The 24,101-nt window shown below is 38.5% G+C and overlaps 1 protein-coding gene across 3 annotated transcripts; it reads left to right on the forward strand.

The window, feature by feature from the left end:
* Positions 1-4,040: 4,040 nt before the first annotated feature.
* ATP6V1C1 (ATPase H+ transporting V1 subunit C1) lies at positions 4,041-22,521 on the forward strand. Of its 3 annotated transcripts, none has more exons than XM_053980123.1 (13): positions 4,041-4,146; positions 7,359-7,538; positions 9,675-9,742; positions 10,859-10,944; positions 11,645-11,739; positions 15,405-15,496; positions 16,578-16,676; positions 17,990-18,058; positions 19,339-19,431; positions 19,517-19,610; positions 20,142-20,239; positions 21,370-21,496; positions 22,407-22,521. In XM_053980123.1, exons 2-13 carry the CDS (start codon positions 7,407-7,409, stop codon positions 22,500-22,502), a joined length of 1,149 nt encoding a protein of 382 aa, XP_053836098.1. In that variant the 5' UTR covers positions 4,041-4,146; positions 7,359-7,406; the 3' UTR covers positions 22,503-22,521. The 3 variants fall into 3 exon arrangements, with proteins under 3 accessions (XP_053836098.1, XP_053836116.1, XP_053836106.1); XM_053980141.1 differs by lacking the exon at positions 4,041-4,146 and adding an exon at positions 4,188-4,206; XM_053980131.1 differs by lacking the exon at positions 4,041-4,146 and adding an exon at positions 4,332-4,700.
* Positions 22,522-24,101: the final 1,580 nt, after the last annotated feature.

The raw sequence follows: 24,101 nt of genomic DNA on the forward strand, positions 1-24,101 counted from the left end.
GGAAAACAAAAGTATTTTTTATCTCATTCTCATATCAGCCAAACTGATGGAAGCTGCAGGATGGGGTCTTATATTGCATTTTACCCATATTACATAGAACATTATGACCCAACCTAATTGTATATATTTTTCAGACATTTGAATACTGCACAACATGATACTGGGATATTAGTACAACAATATTATTCTTCCCTATCTTTTGATCTACATCTTTAAAATTATAACTTTGCATTTTTGGGGCTTTAGTCCTGCAAATTGTATAGAATCCTTATTTTACCACCTCTATTACCAGAATAAAAAAATAATCCCACTGACATATTAATAAAAAAAAATAATAAAAATTATGATCATGTTAAAACAGATTATAATATTCCCATTGTCTTCAGCAAGTCAGTTTGTCAGCTTTTCTTAGTATAATATTGGAGAAGCCTCAGAGGACACCAAAAGCAAGGGAAATCTGTACCATCTGTGATGATCTCTGTTGTATACATCCACATATCAAAGAAGAACACACAGCTCTGCAATAATTATTGGAGAAAATTTGGCTAAAAATCAAATAAATTTAGAATGGGTGAATAATCAGAATTCAAATAAAATCTGTATTTCCCTCAAAAATGACCCAGAGATGTCAAGACCCACCACATTAGAATGAAAAGCTAAAATCTTTTCACCATGTTCATTCTGGAGCCATCTGTTGCTGTAAGGGAATGTGGAATGTCAGTCCTGACTCACAGCTGAGAGGGTTTCTGCAGGACAGAGCCCTTGGACGGCCTATGGCAGCAGCCTGCAATTGGCTTTTTGGCTGAGGCTCCTGCACAGCCGCAGTGGGTTCCCTCACTGGGGACTCCCCATTGCTGCCTGGTGCAGCACACATGCTTGGGGTCATATAAATCCTCCTAACCCCAAGTAGGGATACTTTCATCACCAGGATTTTCAAAGAGCAGCAGCTACTTTCATAACCTATCTCATGTGTTCTAATTTTCACTCTAGAGATCTAAAAGAGCAACCACTTCATGGAGCTGGTAAAGATCATGTCTAAGGGCAGCCCTGCACCCACCATTGCTTGCTAACTCCCAGGTAAGCTTTCTCAAGCCTAAGTAGATTTATCTCAAATACTTCTGTGCAGCCCACTGCACACTCAAGTCAATCTGTGTTTAGCCTGTGCATAAAAGGAGTATTCAACAAAAATGAGTCATTCAGATATTCAAAGCTGAATACAGGCCTACACAGAGACTTGACCCACAGTAATTTTTGACATATGTTTTTATTATAGAACAAAACATCTATGCAAAGATTTAAAGATATAATTATTTTTCAAAAATTACAACAGAAAATAATTGCAGTCAAAAAGACACATAACAGTTCCCTCCTCCCTGAATGAAATTTTAACAAATAGATTTCTTAAGACATAAAAAAAGTATGTACTATTTTTTTCCAGGTTTCAGAGTCTTCATACAAATATCCCTGTCAGACTAGATGATGTAATAGTACAGGGAAGTATTATAAAAATATTATTGAACATATCTGTTTAATCTACCATATAGCTACTCCTATTGTAGCAGCTGTGGTTTTAAATGCTACTATTTACAGATTTCTCCCTAATAGCATTTATAATGATTGCACATCTGGCTTGGGTTTCTCACCAATAGCTCACTTAATGACCACATTGCAGCTCACTGCAATATGGTACTGTGCATTTATTCCACGGGTGCTAATATCCTGGTTGTTTGATTTGTGCTAATCACTTTTTCCTTTTTTTTTTTTCTAGTGAAGAGTTATAGATTGACTACAGCCTTGCTTTGTATCTCATTGATATCAGTTAATCAAATGGCAAATATAATTATAAAACCAACCACATTAGGCAGTGGACTTTAAGTAGCAGATCATAAGTCCTCATTCTCAAAATCCCCTCCTGCAGTTTTACAAGCAGGTTGTCATTTTGCAGGTTAGAAATGCTTGCTGTTTGTCTCTTAAAGACTTTGAGTCTCATTTACTAACCACTCTGTTTATTTATAGAGGTTGATGCCAAGTTTCCGCCTGATAGCTTGGAGCTACGGATCACTCAAAAAAATCTTATCTTGTTCCAAAAATAACAGAGATAATGTCTTGCATTTGCTGGTTACTGCTTGCATATGGCATATATTGCCACATTTTGAGGAAATGGCTTGCAATACTAATGCAAAAATATGCCTATTGTGAAATTTTATAGGATTTTTAATTGAAAACTCAATAATGCATCCATTAAGAAATTATTCTTGCTACAATTGTTAGTTTGGGATTTAAAAATAAGTTTGCTTACTTTTAAGATAGGCAAGTTTCCATTTTACTGCGTTAGTTTAGGGTAAGTATTTTTATACCGATATGAGAAAAGCCTCTCTAAAAAAATTGTACCAATAGGAGCATGTAAGAGCATTTTAAAGGGCTTTGGGCACTTTGGCAATGGGAACATTTTCAGCAGCTTCTGGTGGTTGAAGGACAACATAAATGGCTGAAGGAAAACTATCTGTCAGATCAGGTCTTGTTTAACAACATTCACACTTTGACTAAGCACAGTTTGGAGCTTCTGCATCTTTAAGTACTTAAAGGCAGAAGAGCACAGGACTAGAGGCCTGAAGTTGCTCCCAGAGTCACAAAGCTGCATCCTTCGCTGGGTTGGAACTGTGTGAAGTCATCTTTCTGATATCTCTGGTCACATGTGTGCCTCCTCTCTGCTGCAGTTCCCCACAAGCCACCCACAGCTATATAATGGTTCCAACTCTTGCTTATTTGGAAAAAGGGGGAAAAAAAAATTGAAGAAAAATAGGAACAAACTATTTGTTTCACTAAAACTAGCAAACCAAAATAGTTTGCCTTTTGTATACAGTTTCTGCTTTCTTCAGATAATGTTGTGAGTTACGACAGGCAGTTTCACACAACTTAGCTAGCAATAGAGCAATTTACAATCTGCTCTTTTTCATTCAGCATTTCTACTCTGAGCTAAGACAAATGGGGTTAGGTGCTAAAATAAAACAGTGACAGTTTCTTCTCAAGTGCATGTTTTTCCACTGTCACCTACATGCAAGCCTCTTTTCTCAAGCCCTTCACTGCAGACTGACAGCAGTAAAGCATTTCAGCACACGTTCCATAGCTGTGATCCCTCTGTTTTCCAGCACTGTGTGTTTTCCCAAAGCTGATCTTTTCCCCTCCACTGGGCACTCGTGAGGATACATCTCGAGTACTGGGCTCAGTTCCAGGCCCATCAATTCAGGAAGGACATTCAGGAGCCGGAGCGAGTCCAGAGAAGGGCAAGGAGCTGGTGAAGGGTCTGGAGCTCAAGTCCTGCGAGGAGCGGCTGATGGGGCTGGGGGTGTTTGGCCTGGAGCGAAGGAGGCTCGGCCGTGACCGCTCCCGACAGAGCCCTGGGAGGAGGCTGAGGCCAGGTGGGGGTCGGGCTCTTCTCCCAGGGAACAGGCTGTATAGTATAAGAGGACATGGCCTCAAACTGTGCCAGGGGAGGTTTAGGTTGGACATCAGGAGGAACTTCTTCACTGGAGGAGTGATTAAGCATCGGAATGGATTGCCCATGCCTAGGGAGGTAGTGGAGTCACCGTCCCCAGAGGTGCTCATAGACTGGATGTGGCACTCAGTGGCAGTCTGGTTTACGTGGCGGTGTTCAACGCGGTGGATTCGATGACCCTACAGGTCATTTCCAGACTAAATGTTTCCTTGACCCTGTGTTTCTGTAATTTGAGGAAAATATACTGGCCGCAGCAAGAACAAACACACAGGCCTTCAAACCCGACCATCCTCTCTGCCCGAAGGGCAGAATCGTACAAGGCCTTCTTGTCACAGGGCCGCCCTGGGCTAGATGTGGTTTTCACACCAATTCCCTAATCAAGCCCAGATTACTCAGAAGTGGCCCGGGCCCTGAGGCAGTCGGTGCCCTGAGGTGCCCGTGGCGATAGCGGAGCACGGAGGAGAGCAGCGATTCCGCCGGGGCCGGCCTCGAACCCGCGGCCCCCGCGCACCCGGCAGTCACTGCGCAGCTACGTCACAGCACCTCCTCCCGCCCCTCGTGCCCGGCGCTGCGGCGGCGTCAGCTGACCGCGGGTCACGTGACCCACCGGCGGGTGAGCGGGCGGCGGCGCCGGGGATGGAGCAGTGACGGTAACGGCGGGGCCGGGCCCGAGAGCGGGCAGGGGGAGGGAAGGAAGGACGGACGGACGAGTGTCTGGGCTACCCCGAGCGGCTGCCGCAGCGCCCCGGCCTCCCCCGGTGCACGCCCTCACCCGCGCCGGGCTGCGCAGGGCCCGGCACGAAGGGCAGCGCTGGCCGGGCCCGGCGGCACCGCGGCTCCCAGGGGCCTCGGGGCCGCCCGGCCACCGCTCTGCCGCTGCGGGGGCTGTTTACCTCGGGGAGGGCGAAGGGACAGCGCGGCCCGGGGAGCCCGAGCCGGCGGCTGCCGGGCTGTGGGAACTGCCATCTAATCCCCGTGATCCGGGTCGGCGGCTCCGTGGGGAGCGAGGGCAGCGCCCCCCGCTCCCGGCGCCAGCCCCAGGTCGCCTCCGCACAAGCGTGGGGACTCCTCACGGCGCAATCTCCCCGGCTGCCTGGTTGTGGCCGCTTCTGCTTAGGGAACGTGGAGGCCAAGCAGCAGAAGTGATTTCTGAAAACGAGCTTGAAGAAGTGACATCCTAGGGACTTAGTGCTGAGCCGCATCGGTAAATTGAGATTTCCTATTGAGCTAAATAGAAGCAATTGTCCCCTGCCCCTTGCCTTGTTTTGTTTTGTTTGTTTGTTTGTTTTGGTTTTTTTTTTGTTTTGTTTTGTTTTTTTTTTTTTTTTTTTTAATGCAGTGCTGTAGTTGAGATTCTGTTTCGACATCGCTGTTTCTTTTTCTGGGTACAGCACTGAAAGCACTTATTCACGAGTTTTGTTTTAGGTTGTAGTATACTGCATGAAAGATTTTTCTTTGGAAATCCATTTTTCTAGTCACATAGGGATGAAACAGTGTATTTCACAAAAAAGTCCTGGTCATAGAGGTACGTTGTGTGAATAACCTACCCATTCTTACTGCTTATTCTAGGTTTTACTTTGAACACTTGCTATTTCCTGCTTTATCCTGTGGTTCTTTTCTTTAATTTGCTTGGCTTTCATTTTGCAATTGGTCTGTATGTATTTTTTGTCTGACCAGCATTTGTATCTGTTTTTCTGTAGCACTTCTCCTTTCTTCACTTCTTGTTTGGTATTCTCCATTGTTCTGGTTTCAAGGCCCCTCATGTAAAAAACACTTGAAACTCTTCTACCAAGCTTTTTGTTCCCTTGTTCCCCCATAATACCTCAATTTTATCTGAAATAGGAAATCATCTTCCTTCCCATGACTATTAGAAATGGAACAGAGCTTCAGGAAAACCAACCACACAGACAGAAAATGGTGAGGGAGGAAGGGAAGTCCAGTGACTTAGTGATTCCTGGGTGTTACAACTGTTTCCTCTGTGCCATTTCTGGAAATTTTATAAATATTCTTTAGAGAGTATTGATGTTTGTGGAAAACATGAGAATGCAATGTTCCCTATGTCTTCCTGAATAGGATCCTAGATTTCTGTGTTACCGCTTTTCTGTCTTTTACTTGGATATTTGCAAGTTGCTGCTGTCACCATTTAGTTTGTTTATCCACATTTATTCTACAACTTTTTCTAGTCTTAGTCTAGTCAAATCCAGACAAAACCAATTTAAATCTTCAACACTTTGAGAGTGTGTGTCAGCTGTAGTGGTGTCTCCCTGCATAGGTGAAGTTTAGTGTAACCCTTTTATAGGGCCAGAGTTCAGTGGAGTGTAGGAAAACCTCTCTTGTGCCAAGTCTGGCATGCATTAAGGAAGATAATGCATCATAGTAGTCTGAATAAGAGGAAAATTTGTTTTGTTCCAAATCATCAGTAAGTAATAGCCCTCCTGTGCAGACCCGTTATGTGAGATACTGCAGTTGGTGCTAAACAACGAAGCCCTGTAGCATGGTGATAACTGATGTTGTGTGTCTGGTCTTGTAAATATTTTGATTTCTCAGCTACCTGTACCTGCCTTGGCATTGTCTGCCTTGGGGTTTGTGGCACTGCTGTGCTGTGCCTGGTGGTGCATTGCCAGATGTCAGTGTGTGCTGTCAAGGGCCTCAGGAACTGGGCGTCATCATCTCCTGCTGAAAACGAGGCCCCTTAAGCCCAGGGGGATGGATGGCTGCTATGCCAGGCTGTGATTTAATGGCTGGTAAACTTCAGCTTTAGGCTTCCTGAGTAGCTGAGCAAAAGAAGCAGCAGGCAGGCCTATATCTTACCTGGAATTTCAACACCCTTGATAACTTGCTACCCCTAGAATAAATACACAGATGAAGGATCTATGTGTGTTGTTTTGGGCAAAGTTTGCTACCACATACTAGTTCTAACAAATACAACATTTGATTTGTTCTCCCTCAAAAAATTGAGTGCTGTAGTCTGTGCTTATGAAATGTAGGTTAGTCTCTACTCATTCAGAGCTGCTACAGAAGACATTGCAGATATCGAAATTGACATTTAGATTCTGTCAAGGTACTCTTTGATTTTGTTCTTCATTCCCTTATTAAAAACATCCAGTAACTCTCAACCAGCTGTTTCTGCTTCTTAGTGACAAAAGAACATGTATACTCCTAACCTCCTGAGCTTGTCTGCAAAGCAAAACAACATCATTCATATTTAGTACCAACACTTTCTTGACTAATGCAAGTATGTGTAATTTTATTGATGGTCTGCAGTGATAACAGAGATATCAATACTAGAAAGTGTTCTCCTTTTTGTTGAAATTTTTAGCTGCCAGGAGAAGCTTCTTTACTTGAAAGAATAAACTAGATTTTACTACATTTAAATAATTTTAGGCATTTACTTACTTTAAAACACTGTCCTAATCTGAAAAGTGATTGGAAAAGAGATGTCAGAGTTGAAATTTGTTTGGTTTTTCTTATTTTTTCTGTTGTTTTCAGAAAAAGTTATTTGTTGTACAGACACTGGAAAATGTGTATAGCTGTGACCCTGTTTGTTTTGATTCCTTTTCAGTTAGATTGTTTGCTTGTTAACTTTCTATGAGATTGCAGCTGAAAGGTGCTAATGTTGCAAACTCAGCCCACTTTAACATACAGGATAGGCAGTTTAAAAATATTTTCCAACTGTGTAAATGTGATTTGGAAGATAGGAAAAAATTAATTTGAAACTGCATGATACTACTGGTAAAATCTCTTACAGTGACTGGAACTGCACTTTAGTAATACAGAATGAGAAGTTTTTCTTCAGGCAAAGCTTTGACTTCTGTATTAATGGCAGAATTTTTTCTTTTTTCCCTTGTTTCCCTTCTGCTAGCATCTTGCCTTTATCCTCAGAATCAACTATCAAGATAAAGGCACAAAAATGACAGAGTTTTGGCTGATTTCTGCTCCTGGGGAAAAGACCTGTCAACAGACATGGGAGAAGCTACATGCAGCAACTACAAAACATAACAATCTTTCCACTAATTCAAAGTTCAATATTCCGGACTTGAAGGTATGTAAACCCCGCGTTGTGTCCTAAGAAGTGTGTTTGTTTTGCACCATCTTTATTTCTCTAGATTAAAACCTGCAAATGTTTTAGCGAGAACAGCTGACTTCTCTTGAGGTTTATGTGTGGATCTAAGAAATAATTCAGACAATGGTTATATTTTTTTTCTGAACTTCTAAGTTAGTTGTTCACTCTGTAAGTTTTCAAGATTCAGCAACCTGTGTTCTTTCAGCAAATAAAGCAGTTTTTTTCTGAGGATGGTAGTCTTGATATCATGGTGGTAGCAGTTCCTTGGAGAAGAAAAACAGGAACTTGTGATCTGATTATTGAGAGTTTCCTTTGACTGTTTTGTTTTGCCTTTTATAAAAAGGTATTTTACATTTTTTCCCGTCTGAATTGTCTGCTCCTTTTCTCTGTCTGAGATACAGTGAAAAGGTTCAAATTAAAATACAGGAGTTGATTAAAGAGCTGCTCTGCCTTTTCTCCATCCAGAAGTAGCATTCTTCTACTAGAGCAGTGGTTTTTCTCTGAGCATTCCAGTGTGACCTGCCAATGTGTTGTGGAAAGTGAAAAAAAAAACAACTGTTTGAACTATTCAGTGAAAAGCAAACAGTAACAAAATCTGAAGGTAGTTAATCTTGGTTTAATTCAATCATCAGGATATGGAAAAGTTATGAGCCAGTGTATTCATTTAGAAAAGGTCTTTCCTGGTGCATGAATGTTTCTTCAACAAGAATTTGTTCAATGCTCAGTTTAACATACTGAAAGCACATCAGAGTTTACAAAATTGAGGAGAAAAGTGCCATCACTCTTTGTCTACAGAGTGGATCAAGTTCACGTGGCATAATGCCTTTTTCCTGTCTCTGCTAAGGAATGAGCCCAGGGCACAGAGTGCTTCACTGTGCCTTTTAAGGTTTTCAAACTGCCATAACTTGTATTCACATTTGGACTGTCCTGAGTTAGAATAGGGACTAGAACAAATGTGTGTCTCCTCCCCCGATATCCTTGGACATGAGTCAGGATGGCTTTCAAACTGTAGGGTGACTGAAGATTTTAGAGCAGTTATTACTGAAAACTGTTGGGGTCTATCAGGGTTAGAAACTATTTGTTTTGTTTCTACTCTGCTTCCTAAAAGGAGCAGAAGCTGAATTTACCTTATGTACAGTGGGAAATAGTCTGTCTTCTGCAGACCTGGTAAAACTGTTTAAGCAGTGAGATCCTTTAGTTAAAACTAATTTAAACAGTGGTTTAGTCTCCACTGAACAGCAGTGTTATTGCTTAAGGACTTGCTTGTCCTGAGGCTAATATGTGACTAGTTAAAATGAGCTTCCTTATTCTGCTTGTGACCCACAAGAAGGTGGGGCATGGAGAGTCATTTGGTGTGATATTTCTTAAGTAATTCTGCTCCTTTCTGCTTCAAAGCTAAACAGAAAAGGACTAATGTGAATTTGAGTGATCAGATATATAGAAAGTAGATACTAGGCTACAAGTATGCTAAATGTTAATAGCATCTTGGCTAGACAGAAGATTAACTTATATGAATAAATTAAATACTGTAATATTTCAGTGAGAAATGTGTACTCGAGATACATGAGATTGGGGAAGAAAGTGTTTTCTATAGAAGGAAAGAAAGAGCAAAGGCTTGTAGACAAGCTAGATATTTTATTACCCAAGATGCAAAAAGTCGAGACTCTTGTTGGTCTTACTGCTGCAGTACTCTTGTATTGTCAAAGTTTTCAATGTCCAGGTTCCCTCCAGTGCTGAGATTCATGATCAGTGAAATTTCACATTTGATCTAAAGTAGTGAATTAAACGCTGAAGCAACTGCCTTGTGGAAAATGCAGCCAGTCCATAGCGTAGACATTGTTTTAACATGTTTTGGATGGCTGGATTGCAGAACTGAAGCTGAGCACCAAGCTAGTGAGTTAGATCTGATCCTGCGGTGCTTTAAGGGGGGCATGGTATCTAACAAGTGAAACAGAGTGTGACTTTGGTAAATCAAGATGTCTGAAACCTTAAGAGTCCAGCATTTCATGTAGTTCTGCAGAGATACTTGTTGAGAGATGTAATTTTTACTGTTAGCTGTTTTTATCTTTCTATATTTATATAAATGTGCTAATGCATTTTGATCTTTGCATCTAGGTTGGCACACTGGATGTTTTAGTTGGTTTGTCAGATGAGCTGGCTAAACTGGATGCATTTGTGGAGAGGTAACAGTTTATTTTTACTAGGATGCAAAGTATTAGAATAATAATGCGATGGTTTGCTGAGTCCTAATAATACACAGGTTATTTTCAGGATTTTTTGTATCACAGTGATCCTCTGCAGGCAGTCAGCAAGCTCAGATTTAAGAAAGCTAAGATGCTGGTTTTCACAGTATCTGTTCTTGAAAAAAGAAAAATAATCTGAACTTCTTCTGGAATAGTGGAACATATGCATTGATGAATGATGGTTCTCCCTACAGTAGTGCTGTGTGCTGCTGGGTCCTGAAGAATTGTTAAGAATTGACCCAGACAGATGCAGGAAGTGGTGATGAAATGAAGTAAAAGCTTGTTCTTTCAATAGGAATACTGTTTACACACTTTGAGAAAGTAACCCTGTAATTTCCTAATCCATAGAAATACTTAAAAGTATTAATATTAAAATGCAAAACCTATTCATTTTGAAGAAACCAACTTTCAGGTTGGTTTTGAAAGTGATTTTGAGCAAAAGTAGCAAAATTTCAGACCAGAACTCATGGAGCCATCTTCTGTTTCAAGGAGAGAAATCTTAAGTAGACATTTTTAAATAGAAAAGGAAACTATTTGGCCTGGCACGTGTGAATAATATACATATCTTTTGACTTATGAAGGCAGGTCTTGAGAGTCAGATTGCATTGTCAAACTAAACCTTGTGTTTAATTTGTATTACTCTTGACTTCTACCTCTCTACCTGTTTCTAGAAGGGGGTTAGAATTTTGGAAGTACAACAGACTTAAAAAAAAAATTTACAATCTAGTGACTTTTCACTTGAAGTCAACACCAATGTGAGGGAGCTAGCCTCACCTTGTTGAGAACTGGTAGCAGCAGTAGAGATTTTAAATAAAGTTGTGGAATACTGAGAAGTTGGTCTCCTTCAGATATTGAGCCCAGCTTGTGCTCTCAGAAAGTTTGGATGTAGAGCAGTCCTCATCCTTGTTTGATCCAGTCACTTTTGAACCAATCTCAGGCAATTTAAAATGAGTTTTATGAATGGTATTTTTCAAATGGCAGGTTTGGGGTTTTGTTTTTTTTTTTTTTTTTTTTTTTTTTTTTAATATATTTTGATCTTTATCTTCCAATTTTCAGTGTTGTAAAGAAGGTGGCCCAATATATGGCTGATGTGCTGGAAGACAGTAAAGATAAAGTTCAGGAGAATCTTCTGGCCAATGGAGGTAACGTATTAACCATGATATCCTAATGTATTCTAAAACTGTAGAAGGGAAGGCAATGATCCTGGAACTTACTGAGGTACAAAGAAGCCAAGTGCAAGGGGCTGCAGCTGGGTCAGGGCAACCCTCAGTGTCAATACAGGTGGGACATGAACGGATCAAGAGCAGCCCTGCTGAGAAGAATTTGGGGTGCCAGTGTGCATTTTCTTTCTGTAAAGAGCTGCACTTTTCTCTGAACCAATATTTTATTTTCAGAGCTATTTAATAGAATTATCACAACTTGTATTGATGCAAGAGAGGCTAGTATGAGTGGATAAGGGCTTGGAGTAGTGTCTTTTATAGATAGCTGTACAAACCTGTCACTTCAGGGGGCCGCATGGTCATTACTGCCTTTTTTGCCATCATAACCTTCCCTTCTCCCACCCATTTTTCACACACAGAGCAAAAAGTCTGTAGTTCTCCAGCCATCCTTGACTTGGTAGTAAATGTCATTTACAGTCTACAGAGGTGGTGAAAGCAATATCAGAAGACAGAGGTCATGGATAATTTACAACTTGTTAATTTGCAAATTTCTTAAGCAACAGGGTCCACATATGGGAAGGTCCAGTCTGTTACAGTTCTCTTCTGTTAGAGCAGTTCTACATAGAATATAATGCAGTAGTCTTTTTATTGTCAATCTTAACAAAGTTCTTTAAAATTCTAGTTGACTTGGTCACCTATATAACAAGGTTCCAATGGGATATGGCCAAATACCCTATCAAGCAATCCTTGAAGAATATTTCAGAAATTATTGCAAAGGTAAGGTAGCTTGTTTTATAAAACTTCCCTATTTGAACTTGAGATATTTATGCACAGAACTTGCTCTCAAAACAATTTGTCTGTTTTAGTCAGCTAACAATACAGTTAGTAACCCAATAAATACATTAGGATGTGGCTAGAATTTGGAGAGTGCTCCCTGAAGGCCATCATGCTGTCTTTGCTGATTTTTGTTTCCTAAGATCACTGAGCTAACAAATAAATAGCCAGGAAATGATGTTTTCATTTTGCTGTACTAGCATATTGTTTGTCTGATGTTCTCAAACCTTGTGGGCTGTTAGCAGTGAACCAGGGAACTTATTTACATTCTGAAAGCTGTGGAACTCAGTTGTGAGGAGAGAAATAAGCCTTCATTGTTAGATGTAAAGAAAGCTGATTTGAGAGTTGTCATGCGTTTTTCTCATCTTTGGCAAAGTGTTTCATACATGGAGAGTTTAATTTGCATTTTACTTTCTTGTGAGCCTATACAGGATCCTCAGCAGTGACTGGCTGATTTAGACAGTAAGAGAATTCTCTGTAGACAGTCCTTGCTTTAAGATCTTCCCAACCTCTTCAGGTTGGTTTTTTCCCTTCCCTGTTTTCTGTAATCTGCAGACTGGCTCTTGAACTGCCTGTGTTACTAACTGGAAATACATAACTTGGAAAAAAGAAGAGGCTGTTCTGGGTACCTATAGAGACAGTCTTTGGTGGTGGATGTGTAGGGACTATAATGGGGTTGAGATGGGGGTAAGTGCTGACAGACTTGGGTTTTGCTATAACTGCAGATTTCTGAAACTATTACATTAATTTTTTTGCAGAGATTACAAAATCTTAATATGTGGTACAAAGCTGACTGAGAATGCAATTACTACTTTCATTTTTGATATTTTCTTTGGGACTATCACTGTATCTTGAATTTATTTCACAAATTACATTTAGTAAGTATTCTTGGAAAACACCTGCAGTGTGGCCTGTTGTTAACGGATGACTGGCTGTCGTATGGCTCTGAAGATTTGCACATTAAAAATATTTCACAGATATAAAGTAATAATCTTAATATCTGACACTAGCACATACTATTTGCTTTTTCAGAAGAAGGTACCAAAATGAAGCACTGAACTTTTTACAGCTGTTATAGTACAGCACTTGTTTTTGTAGAAGATAAATTTGTTGAAAAAGAAACATAGGACATGAAGAGATATGCCCCTTATAGAAAATTATCAAATATTCAGTGCATATTATTTTGTGTCCCAGAGTCTGCTAGATAAATAATCTGCTTCAACAAAGCTCTAGAACCTGAACTTTAACTGTCTTACATTCTTTATCTACTTTAGGGACCTCATTGACGTGTTGTGTTGGATAGTAAATGTAGAGAAACAGGTCTGCTGGAGTTCAGCCTGAGTCATCTTGTTGGGGGTTTCCATTTTGCTTCATGTTTAGCTGTGCTTGTATTCTATAGGGACAGCTTTAGGACACCTGTGTCATAAATGTGATTTCAAATAGATTATAAAATATTTTCAACTGTGAGCCATAAAGTAGAGAAGGAAGATGACTGAGGATGCCTTATGTTCCTATAGAAATGACCCCAAGGAGATCATATCACAGGACTTGAAACAGTTTTGTCCCAAGGCAGAAAGAGTCCTGACAAAGATAAAATCTTCATGTAATCACATGCCAAAGTGAAGACAGAGGAAAATTGATAGAGCTACAGTAATTAAAATCTGCGAAGCCTCTTGACAGGTTGATGTTAAATAATTTGAAAAGTTTGTCAAATAATGAATTACTCCTTTTCCTGTACGGTTTTGTATCATCCTCACTCACTCAGGCAGCAGATTCTGATGTCTGTCAAAATGAGTAATGGCAATTGCAGTGGGGCGTTTGTCAGTTGAGAGGAAATTGCAGCAGTGTCAGAAACATTTAAAATAAAATGATATCTGCTAAAACTATCCATCAGGTTTTTTCAGCTTTTAACTTCCGGAAGTTTTGTGAGCCCCAATGTCAATACAGAAGACTTTTGAGATGGCATCTGTGCTATGTGAGAGCTGTCACTTGAGTCATTCTTTGAATTTGAAATTAGTGATCAAATTTGTGCAAGGAGACTACTTCAATATTTTTAGTACCGTAGTCCAACCTTTTCAGCAACCCAGGCATGCACTGAAGTGCAACAGCTCAGTTGCAACTGAAGTGCAAACAGCTCAAGACACTCATGTATTGCCAATGATTACCTAAGTGGTTTAAATATCTGGGATTCTTCCGTGTAGGAATAGGCTCACTATGTTAGACTGGCACTTTCCTTAGCAATACTGTGAGTCTGCCTCCTTTTGCAATGACCTTTGTGAGTTATTCACCAATTCTACTTGCAAAAGGAAGTTTGTATTGTTGCTTCATTTGGTGATTTTACAAAAATTCATTTTCAAGAGCTCTTCTGTGGCATTGAGGTTTGTGGTTCTGTATTCTCTAACATTCAGTAGGAAGCGAAGCTGGTTGTCTTTACAATAAACTTCAGTCAGTGCAGCGGTAACAAGTTTTTGTCTAAGCAGTCATCTTTTAAAAGACTACTGACTCTACAAATGAGAGCAATTAGAGTATTGTTAAGTAGAAAATGCTGAATGAAACTGGTTTGTAAAGGCAGTATTTGATATCGAAGATTTTGGGGTTTTGTAATTAATAATGCATAGTTATACTGTTGTTGAAAGTTTTGATCCTTGGAAAAGGTTGTCAGTCTGGGGAAGAGCTGAAATGCACAAAGATACTAGTTTAATATCTTCTGATTAATGTTCCCCTTATGCTGTCCTCTAGATGTAAAAAGAAGGTGCTGGTGTTACTTGTAGTATTAAAAAGTTTTCATGAAGGTATATTCCTTGTGTGACACCTGCTGAAATGTTCTGCATGTTGCTTTGCTAAAGGTTGTATCAGTCAAAGGATTTAAATAGCCTTAAGTACTCATCTGTTTAATTTTGTCATTTTCAGAGTATTTTGTCTAAAGGATTTCTGTATCTCTAAAGGTGCAAGCTGTTAATGTGTTGCTACATGAAACTTAAAGAATGTTCAGGCTTTTGATGACTTCCTGCTACAGACAAGCCAACTTAGGTGTTACCATAAACTAGGTTGCTATTTAATTAAGTGGTCTTGCTTTTAAGAGAAATTTATTTTGTGGAAACCAAATCATATCTGGATCTCCAAGCTGAAGTGTTTTATGCAAATAAAATGTTCTGTCAGTGTTCTAAGTCTATATAAAGGGAGAGTCCCTGGACAGTGTTCAGAAACCTTTCCCTGGGAATTTTTTCATGCTTGCACCTCCTTACTATGGTGAGGAGGCAGTGAAGGAGGCAGTAGGCAGCGTTATAATCCCAGACCAACACTGCCATGTTCTTGCACTTACCCAGCTGTTACTGAGTAGGCTGATTTTAAAACACTTCCTTGTATAGGATACACACCGATATGAGTATGGTTGGCAGTTCAACATGCACTAAAGTGCTTCTTTTGTTTTGTATTCTTCCACTTGCTGCCAAGTTATCTAGCTGGGAATGAATCATTTTTGGCAATCATACTAATTAAGCCATCCTTCTCAAATCCATCCTCCAGGATTACTTGAACAGCAGTGGCAAACTGAACATAAGTTCTATTCTAGTTCTTTAGACACAGTTCCTTTTCTTTCTGTTTTTAAGGGAGTAAACCAGATTGACAATGATCTAAAAGCAAGAGCCTCGGCATACAATAATCTGAAAGGGAATCTTCAGAATTTGGAAAGAAAGAATGCGTAAGTTGTATTATTTTTTGCTAATGTAGTGCAGGAATGTTATCTAATCATGAAAACTTAAGAAAATGCAGAGTGATACAGGCTCTAAGCTTAATGTATTTTTGAGGTGTTTAGCAGTCTTGAAGAGCAGCTGTCATAAAAGAACATTTATTACCAGCTGTCTGGTTGGTATGAACTTACCTGTGACTGAAAAGCAATTAAGAAATCACAAAAACATGTGCAAATAGCATAAATTGCTGGAACTTCTGAGAGGAGCTTGCTGTTAGTGGTAATGCTGCTACTTAGGTGTCTTGTCTAAATAAGAAAGTCTTTCTTTCACACCATCTTACCTGGTTTTCTTTCCTCAGAATTTACCTGCAAAGACAGCTGTTGTGTACACCCGGATAATAAATTAAACAAGGACTGTGTGTTGTCTTGTCACATACGTGTGATGATTCTTTGAAGTACAGTTGCAGTACAGTTGTTCTTCTGTGCAAATGTGGTTGATTAATGTGCCTGAACCCTGCCATTACAGTGAATGGCACAAGCCTGCTGGCTGATTCAGAACCATGGGTCGTGCCAATGACAGTACGTGTCAAGCTCTTCAAGGAGTGAGACATAAGTTCTGTGCTAAGCCATGGCAGTTTGTCAGCTGAATGCCAATTAAACCTATGTGCCTTCTTGCTGTTTTATGAATACGAGGAAATACATGGCTTTAAGTTTTTATTGATGTTCTGCATGTAGATCTGGACTACATTAGTTATAACTCTGAGGCTCCGTGTGCTAGAATCAACAGTTAATGGTTTTAATGGTTCTTGCAATTTTAAATAACTTCTAAAAAGACAAGTTGGCCACTTAAGCATGTGACGTATTTGGAATATGGAAATGACACACGGCAGTGGAGCTACTGATAAAAATGTCAGTGAGTTTGGACAGTGAGATATAAAATGCATATAAGGACATTTGTTTGCTCTGCTAATAGCAATTGTGTAGGTAAAATGTATTTTTGAGAATGCTATATTGCCAAGCACTGGAAACTGTTATCCAGACAAATTCAATTCTTAAACATGTAATTGTTCTGGCTGTCTTTGTTTCTCTGCAGGGGAAGCTTGCTAACCAGAAGTCTTGCTGATATTGTAAAGAAAGAGGACTTTGTACTTGATTCAGAATATTTGGTCACATTATTAGTGATTGTGCCGAAGTAAGTTTATTCTTCCTAAGAGCAGAATACAATAAGAAATATAAATCAAATAATAGATCTCACAGCTCTATAATACTGTAAGAATGACATCTGAATTTACTGGGGGCTTTCCTGGATGAGCAAACAGAACTGTCAAGATGCTCAGGAGAGATAAGTGAGCATCTGTGCCTGCATTCCTTTGTTCACAAAAACTTCTTATAAGGACTGCTTAGTGCTCATGAATTTCCTAAAAGATTTATGTCTCTTATCCAGTGTTTGCTATGACTAGTCATGTTCCAGATGGTGTCCTTAGGAAAATAAGTGCTGAGTAAAAACATGACTTGTTTTACATTAGAAGGCTTAATCATTGAATTATCTTGGTTACAACTATGCCAACTTTCACCACTAAGTGAGTGAACTCTACTGCTTTGCTCTGCATGTTTTTAGATTGCCTGAACACTGACCTTTTTTTTAATTATTTTTTTGCTTAACTAAGTCTGTACCATTGTAACCCTGCTTATGTCCTGTCAATGGCTTGCTGGTGGAACAGGCTGGTCTTATTTGAAATGTTTGAACAACAGAAACCTCATGTTTTCCCCTGGCCAAAGAAAGTGGTGATACAGATGCCCTCAAAACTGTTGTAAAATATAAAAATGGCCCTTGACTGGAGCTGCAAACAAAAGAGAGCTTCTAGTTTATTAAAAGCCCACTGGCTCTCTTTACCACAGGAGCCATTAGAGTGTGTCACATGTCAAACTCTGGTGAAGGAAAACCAGTTTTGCAGAGGCTTTAGCAGAAATCAGGTGGTTAGAATATCTCAGCTGTTATTTTTCTTTGTCTTGTTTTTGCTGTTGAAAAGATGGAACCTCTTCACAGCTAACTACAGAAAGGCAGGGCTTCCAAAATTCTCAGTCCTTCAGGCAAGTGTAGGACTCTAGGGGACTTGATTATAATTGTGGAAGAAGTATTCCTCTTCTCAAAAGAGCAGAGTTGGATGAGGAGTTTCTGATTAACCTTGACAGTTAATTCCATTTTGTCTCCTGAGAGCTGTACTTAATGATGATTTAATTTCATAGTTCTTTGATTTAAAAAATGTTGCACTTGCAAACTGACATGAAAACTGAAAATATGTTACTTTTGCAGTCACAGTAGTTTATTTATCAATAATTATAAAAACAGCATAAGGAGAACTGAGCGTTTCTTGAGTCTTGCGTATTTCTGACAACCTACACCTTAGATGGAAGATGTGATGATTAAATGTTTTTCCCTTTAAAAAAAACCCTGATCCATTAATCTCAGATTTAAAGTCTAACAATAACCTGTGTATTCTTTAGGTTAAATTACAACGACTGGGTTAAGCAGTATGAAACACTAGCAGAGATGGTTGTACCACGTTCCAGCAAGTAAGTTGTTAAATGCTAAATCTCATATTTGCATGTGCTGTGTTTCAGGAGTGTTCTTTATCTAGAAAGACTTCGAATTCTAAAAATTGTTGAAAAACTTGTCAAGCTTTATCTGACCAAATCTGGTCCAATAATTGCCGAAGTGTTCAAATGAACTCTAGGGTTAACAAAGTTATCAAACTTATGTGAGAAGAGTAAGAGGATTGAAAAATTAATCTAGTTTTGGTCAGATATATTCAGCCTCTAGCTGGAGTGTGGTGGAGATAAGCAACAAATGCTGGCTGCTGGCCTGTAAGCTTTAGGTCTGTATTCACAGGACTTGAAGCAAGTTGTATAACTCTTTGAAAAATTCCAAAGAAAGGACAACTGGAAGTGTAAATGGTTTTGTTGTATACAAAGAAAGGTAGCTTGTCTCTTTGGGTCCCTGGTATCAAGCTGGTGCTAGATGCTGTGGTGGGTAAGATTAAACCATTTTAACACATTGAAGTTAAAGTCCACATGTAGCACAAAGCATCAATTTGTGATTAATTTTAACTGACAGACTGAGGTTTTGAGCAGGCAAATCTGATATTACTGGTTCTGTGCCAGTTAAAAAATCTGAACCTGCTCTGGGTAGCTTCACATTTGGAAGACCTGCTAGTGGTCCTTATTATTGGGAAGCCATGGCCTAGGGCTAGCTTAAGAAAAGGCAATTTGTTAAACTGTTGGATAATTCTTGTGTTGAAGACAGTATGACATTGAGGAACAGTCTAAATCCATTCAAGCTTTTTATTTTCCTAAGGTAAAGCCTCAAAATAAGCAATATTATTTTTAATTATAAAATAGTAAATCTAGGGGTCATCTTTGCAGCCTAAGAAACATTTTGTTTTGCCAACATGTATCTTTTTTTTGTGTACTTTTCTATTTTATATCCATTCAATTTTTCTTTATAACACACGTTTCTAATAAATCTGTAGTCCAAATGTTTAAATGCTAAACCAGCTTCAGTTGCTTTTTTTTTGTTAATTAAGTTTTAATTTGAACAAATATATGAAGTGGTTTTGTGTGATGAAGTCTCTGAATGTGAACTACAAGCTGCCATCATTTATGAAGGGAGTAATTAAGAGCAGTCAGTTACATTCTGTATGAGGTGCTTAATTTGGGAACTAAACCTTGTATAATTATCTACGTTTATGTCTTGCCTTGTAGCAATAAAGTACAACATGTGGTACTGTGTGACTGATCTCTGCTGACTTGAACCTGGTTAATTCTGATACTTGGTTTGTTTTCTTTCTGTGTAGTGTACTCTTTGAGGACCAAGACAGCTACCTTTGTAATGTCACCTTGTTCAGGAAGGCAGTGGATGACTTCAAGCACAAAGCCAGAGAATATAAGTAAGGTTTATTTTGTGTGCATTCTGTCTCAAGCTTGAAGGATCTCTAGACAGGCACTTTTGATTTTATTCACTTCCAATTGCAGGTTTATGGTCCGTGACTTCCAGTACAATGAAGAAGAGATGAAAGCCGATAAAGAAGAAATGAATAGACTGTCAACTGACAAGAAGAAACAGTTTGTAAGTCTTAATAAACTGGTCATTGCAGAAATGTGAGACATCTAAGACTTGTTATTGCTACATAAAAATTTCATGAAGTTGTGATTCAGAGAAAGCATTGTAAGGATGACATGATATAGCCATCCTGTCACCCAGCTAATCTACTCTGGGATAATTGAATTTCCTGCAGCACAAGAGCTCCTCACTGCATTGAACCAAGGGCTGGTATCGCAGCTGATAATGTTTGAAGTTTGAAAATGGACAAGTGTTTGAATTACATAATCAGATAATACTAAAAGGATCTTTAATATAGTTAGATCATGACAACTGAGATGGGGACCTGAAGGGACAATGGGAAGTCTCATTAAATGTCTCTTTACTTTGTATCAAAACACTTTTGAGCCATAATGTCCATAGTGAACTCTGCCTTTAACTTGTCTTTTATTATCATGGTACAGATATTGAGTAGCTGCTCAAACATGCATAATGGGCTGAGTCTTTTTCTGATGTTTGAATAGTTTTTTTTTTTTTTCACCCTCTTTTCTTTCACAGGGGCCTCTGGTTCGGTGGCTGAAAGTTAATTTCAGTGAAGCTTTCATTGCATGGATTCATGTGAAAGCATTACGTGTTTTTGTTGAATCTGTTCTAAGGTAATGAGGCAGACTTGAATAGTGATTTTCTTCCTAGACTTGATAAGAATTTACATCTAGTTTGGGTTTACCAAACTGAAGCATATGAATGCTATTCTCCTGGGAAGTAGGAAGCAAAAAGTAGGGTAGTAAGAATAGCTGGTGGTAATAGCTCTTGTTGCCAGTTGTGAAATATTTGAGGTAGATAATTGTGTATCTGCCCCTTGGATAGTCTTTTTACTATTGCTTTAGGAGTTACAGATACTGGGTGGGTAGCAGGGAGACATATTTGCTAATTTTTAGGTTACTTTATGAGCTGCTTGTAGCAAGAGCTAAATACATCTTATATTTAAAAGGCAAATTTGAATTGTTCAGAATAAAAACTATTTGGGCTTTCAGTAACATAGTTTGGCATCATGAAATCTATGCTTTTTTTCAATACATGTCTTTTGTAGTCTAAATTTTTCAATATTAAACTACTCAATAGTCTAACGAGAAAATTTATCTGCTTTTTTCTTCATACTATCCACAAGTATTGTTACTAGTCAAGAACAGCGCTAGTTGTTCTGCGAAGGAAAGACCTTAATTTTTTATAATTGAAGACGTTCCTACCATAGTTAGTAAAGGGCAAGGTGTTTTTAGCCTTTTTGATCAGTTGTCATAATGGAGAAAAGCAGAGGAGAAAAAGAAAACAAATCACATGAACTTGCATTCTTGCTGCTATGGCCTTGTTGTGAAGACAAAACTTGAGTAAAGAAGAAAGTTGAACCTGACTGGAATGTTGGCAGCTGTTTCCACACTCCTAGAAAGGAGGATTAAGTACATTGTCCACCAAGTGTCATAAGCAAAGTAAACTAATGGAGTGTTCAAAATTTAGTCTGTGTTCAGGTAACATTGAGAATTATACTAAATACTCAAGGATTTAAAATCATTTTTAAAATACTTAGGCTTCTGTTTTGTTATTTTAAACTTTTGAAGTTCTACTTTTTTGATGCCTTATGAAATGTGGACATAGAATGGTTTTGCAAAAATGGAAATCAGCAGAATTTCCTCTTCAGCAATAGGATTCTTTCTCAAAATAAAATTCTGCTTTGAATTATGAAAGATGGTTTATTTCAGCATTTCCATGGTTTTCTACTTGACTTCCTCAGGTACGGTTTGCCAGTTAACTTCCAGGCAATGCTGCTTCAGCCTAATAAGAAAACAATGAAGAAACTGAGGGAAGTTCTGTATGACTTATACAAACATCTTGACAGCAGTGCAGCAGCTATCATTGATGTAAGTACTTTTTAACTGCTACTAGTATGTTTAAACAAAGTCTATTGGCATCATTAAAAAGCTATACCTCTCCATATTCTTCATTTTCTCACAGTACAGAGAATTTTGTCTCCTTAAAAAAATGCTGCTTCTGTTTTACACTTCGGCAAGGCAGATGGTATTCAAAGTTGCAGCCAATATATTTGAAGAGCTGTCTGGTTTAAAAGTCACATGTAATTTCTTGTTACTGCATTCTTCCCTACTACTGATGGAAAGATAGACTGCAAGTTAGCATAGTAGTCCTCTGCTGAAGAAGGCTGAATCATTGTCAAAATGGAATCAGCCTTTCCATCTGTAGAGATCTCATTTTCATGTGTAAAAACTGGTTTGTTGGGTGGCTTATTCTACTAATTTGCTTTGTATTGAAAAGCAATGATATTCGTAGTTAAAGGTTAACTGAAGATACCATGAGTTTAGCTGAATTAGAAAAGATTCTTAATGTTATATTGAATGTAATGTATTTCCAGGCCTTTTTGTGGAAAGAGGATGTGAGACAATTTAGGTGAAAGTTAAAGATGCTGAACTTATGTAACATCCTGGATCATTTAGCACCCTATAACATTCTCATCAGAAACTGACAGTGTTTAGATGTAGTAGTCATGCTGTGTTTACTATAGCAATGGATGTGAATTATTGATACAGAGCTACTTAGATTTTGAAAAAGCACTTTGTATTTACTTTTGAAAAACACTGTTAGTCATTTGTCAAAGTTCTAACTTTACCTGTTATTTAAACAGTCACTTGAATGTGAAAATTTAAGCTTGAAGTCTTACCTGGCCTATTTGCTTCTAAAACATATGAATATTTCATCTACTTCTTAATAGGAGTCTGAATTGTAAGAGTATAACTGGTTTCAAAACTTTATTTGCAGGCAACTATGGATATTCCAGGTTTAAACCTCAGCCAACAGGAGTACTACCCATATGTGTACTACAAGATCGATTGTAATTTGCTGGAATTCAAGTAAAAGTTCCCTAACATGACAATCTTCTCAGTGTTGGTGTAAACAAGCAGAAGTGAGGTTGAAGTATAGTAATACTTTTAACATTCTACTAATCATATGCTTGCTCCTTATGTTAGGTGAATTGAACACACTGTGGTCCATCTCTAGACATTTTCTTTTTAAAGAGCAGTGTAGGTAACAAGCTTTTAATCGACTATGTCTGTAAATGTATATTGAGAGAATTGAAGTATTTATAAACAGAGTGATTTATTTAAGGAAAAGCTTATCCCTCTTTCCTATGGTGGTCTGTGTTAATTCCATTTACTGTTGTTTATAAAAAAAACTTGTTTACAGAAGACTAGTGTAAATGTTCATGGCCATTTTGTTAATTTGATTTAGTAGATACAACTGTGTTAATGTTGTTGAACTGTGATGTAAAGTATGTAAAATTGGTATGAAATTGTGCTTTCTGAATGGTTTAAAATTACAATTGATGCACTGTAAACACAGGGAAAATAAACATACCTGTGCAAATGTGTCACTTTCTTCTACCACATAAAATTGCAGATACTTGTGTCTAAACTGAAGCAATATGTTAAGTCTTTAATAGTGCTGCATCCTGCATGCACTGGTACAGAAATGCAATTGGCTTCAGCACAAGTACTTTTAAGAGATGCAAGAACTGATTTTGCTTTTTGCAGAAAGTCCTCAAGTATGTTGTTTGGCCACCACACATATGTATGAATGTTTTTTATGTTTATATCTTTGTGACTCTAAAGAAAAGATGTGAGACAATTACTGGGAAGATGATGGCAAGCTGGGATAAAAACAAGCTAGGCTGAGCTGGGATTTTAAGAATTCTTTTCAGTCAGCTTGAGACTTGAAGCTTGAGACTATTTTATGGCTTTTAATACTGTACTATTAGATGCTCTTTTTTTTTTTTTTTTTTTTTTTTTTTTTGCAACATCTGTTCTACCACACAGGGAATATGATGACTTCCTTCTAATGTGGATAGAGAGGAGTTGTTTATTTCAGTAGCAGCTATTACAAGTATTCTACCTGTCTGAGTAGCTAAATATGCAGTGAAAGCTGCAGTATTGTTTAAAACTGACTTGAATCAAGAGTGAGACTGGAGGAGTTCTGATTTAGCAAAACTAATATTTGAAGTACTGTAACCACTGTATTCTTTTCTCTCCCTAACTGAAAATATCAGAGCTCCAAGCAGTATAGAGCTTTCAGCTGTGGGATCTCTAATCATAACCCAGCAGCACCTTTGAGGAATTGGCTAACTTTGTAAGCCTACATTGTTATCTCTAATTATGACAGGGTTTGACATCTATGAAAATATTTGCTGTGTAAATTTAGATTTGCTTTTCTTCCTATTTTTATGGACAAAAAGGGAAATAGTGAGATCAGGTGTCCTATTGTGGTCACATTTCTGCTTCTCCCACTTCTCATTTCCTTACAGAAGTTAACAGCTGTTTGCTATGTTGTCCAGGTTGTTAAAAGTGTACCCAAGTGGAAGAGGTTTTCCTTTTTATCACCCAGCTCTGCCTCTTCCACTGGCTTTTGTTACTGCTGCTCACAAAGGTTGTCATCTTGGCTCTGAGCCCCCTGTTACAC

This window comes from Vidua macroura, chromosome 1 (assembly GCF_024509145.1).
Source record: "Vidua macroura isolate BioBank_ID:100142 chromosome 1, ASM2450914v1, whole genome shotgun sequence".
NCBI lineage: Eukaryota > Metazoa > Chordata > Aves > Passeriformes > Viduidae > Vidua > Vidua macroura.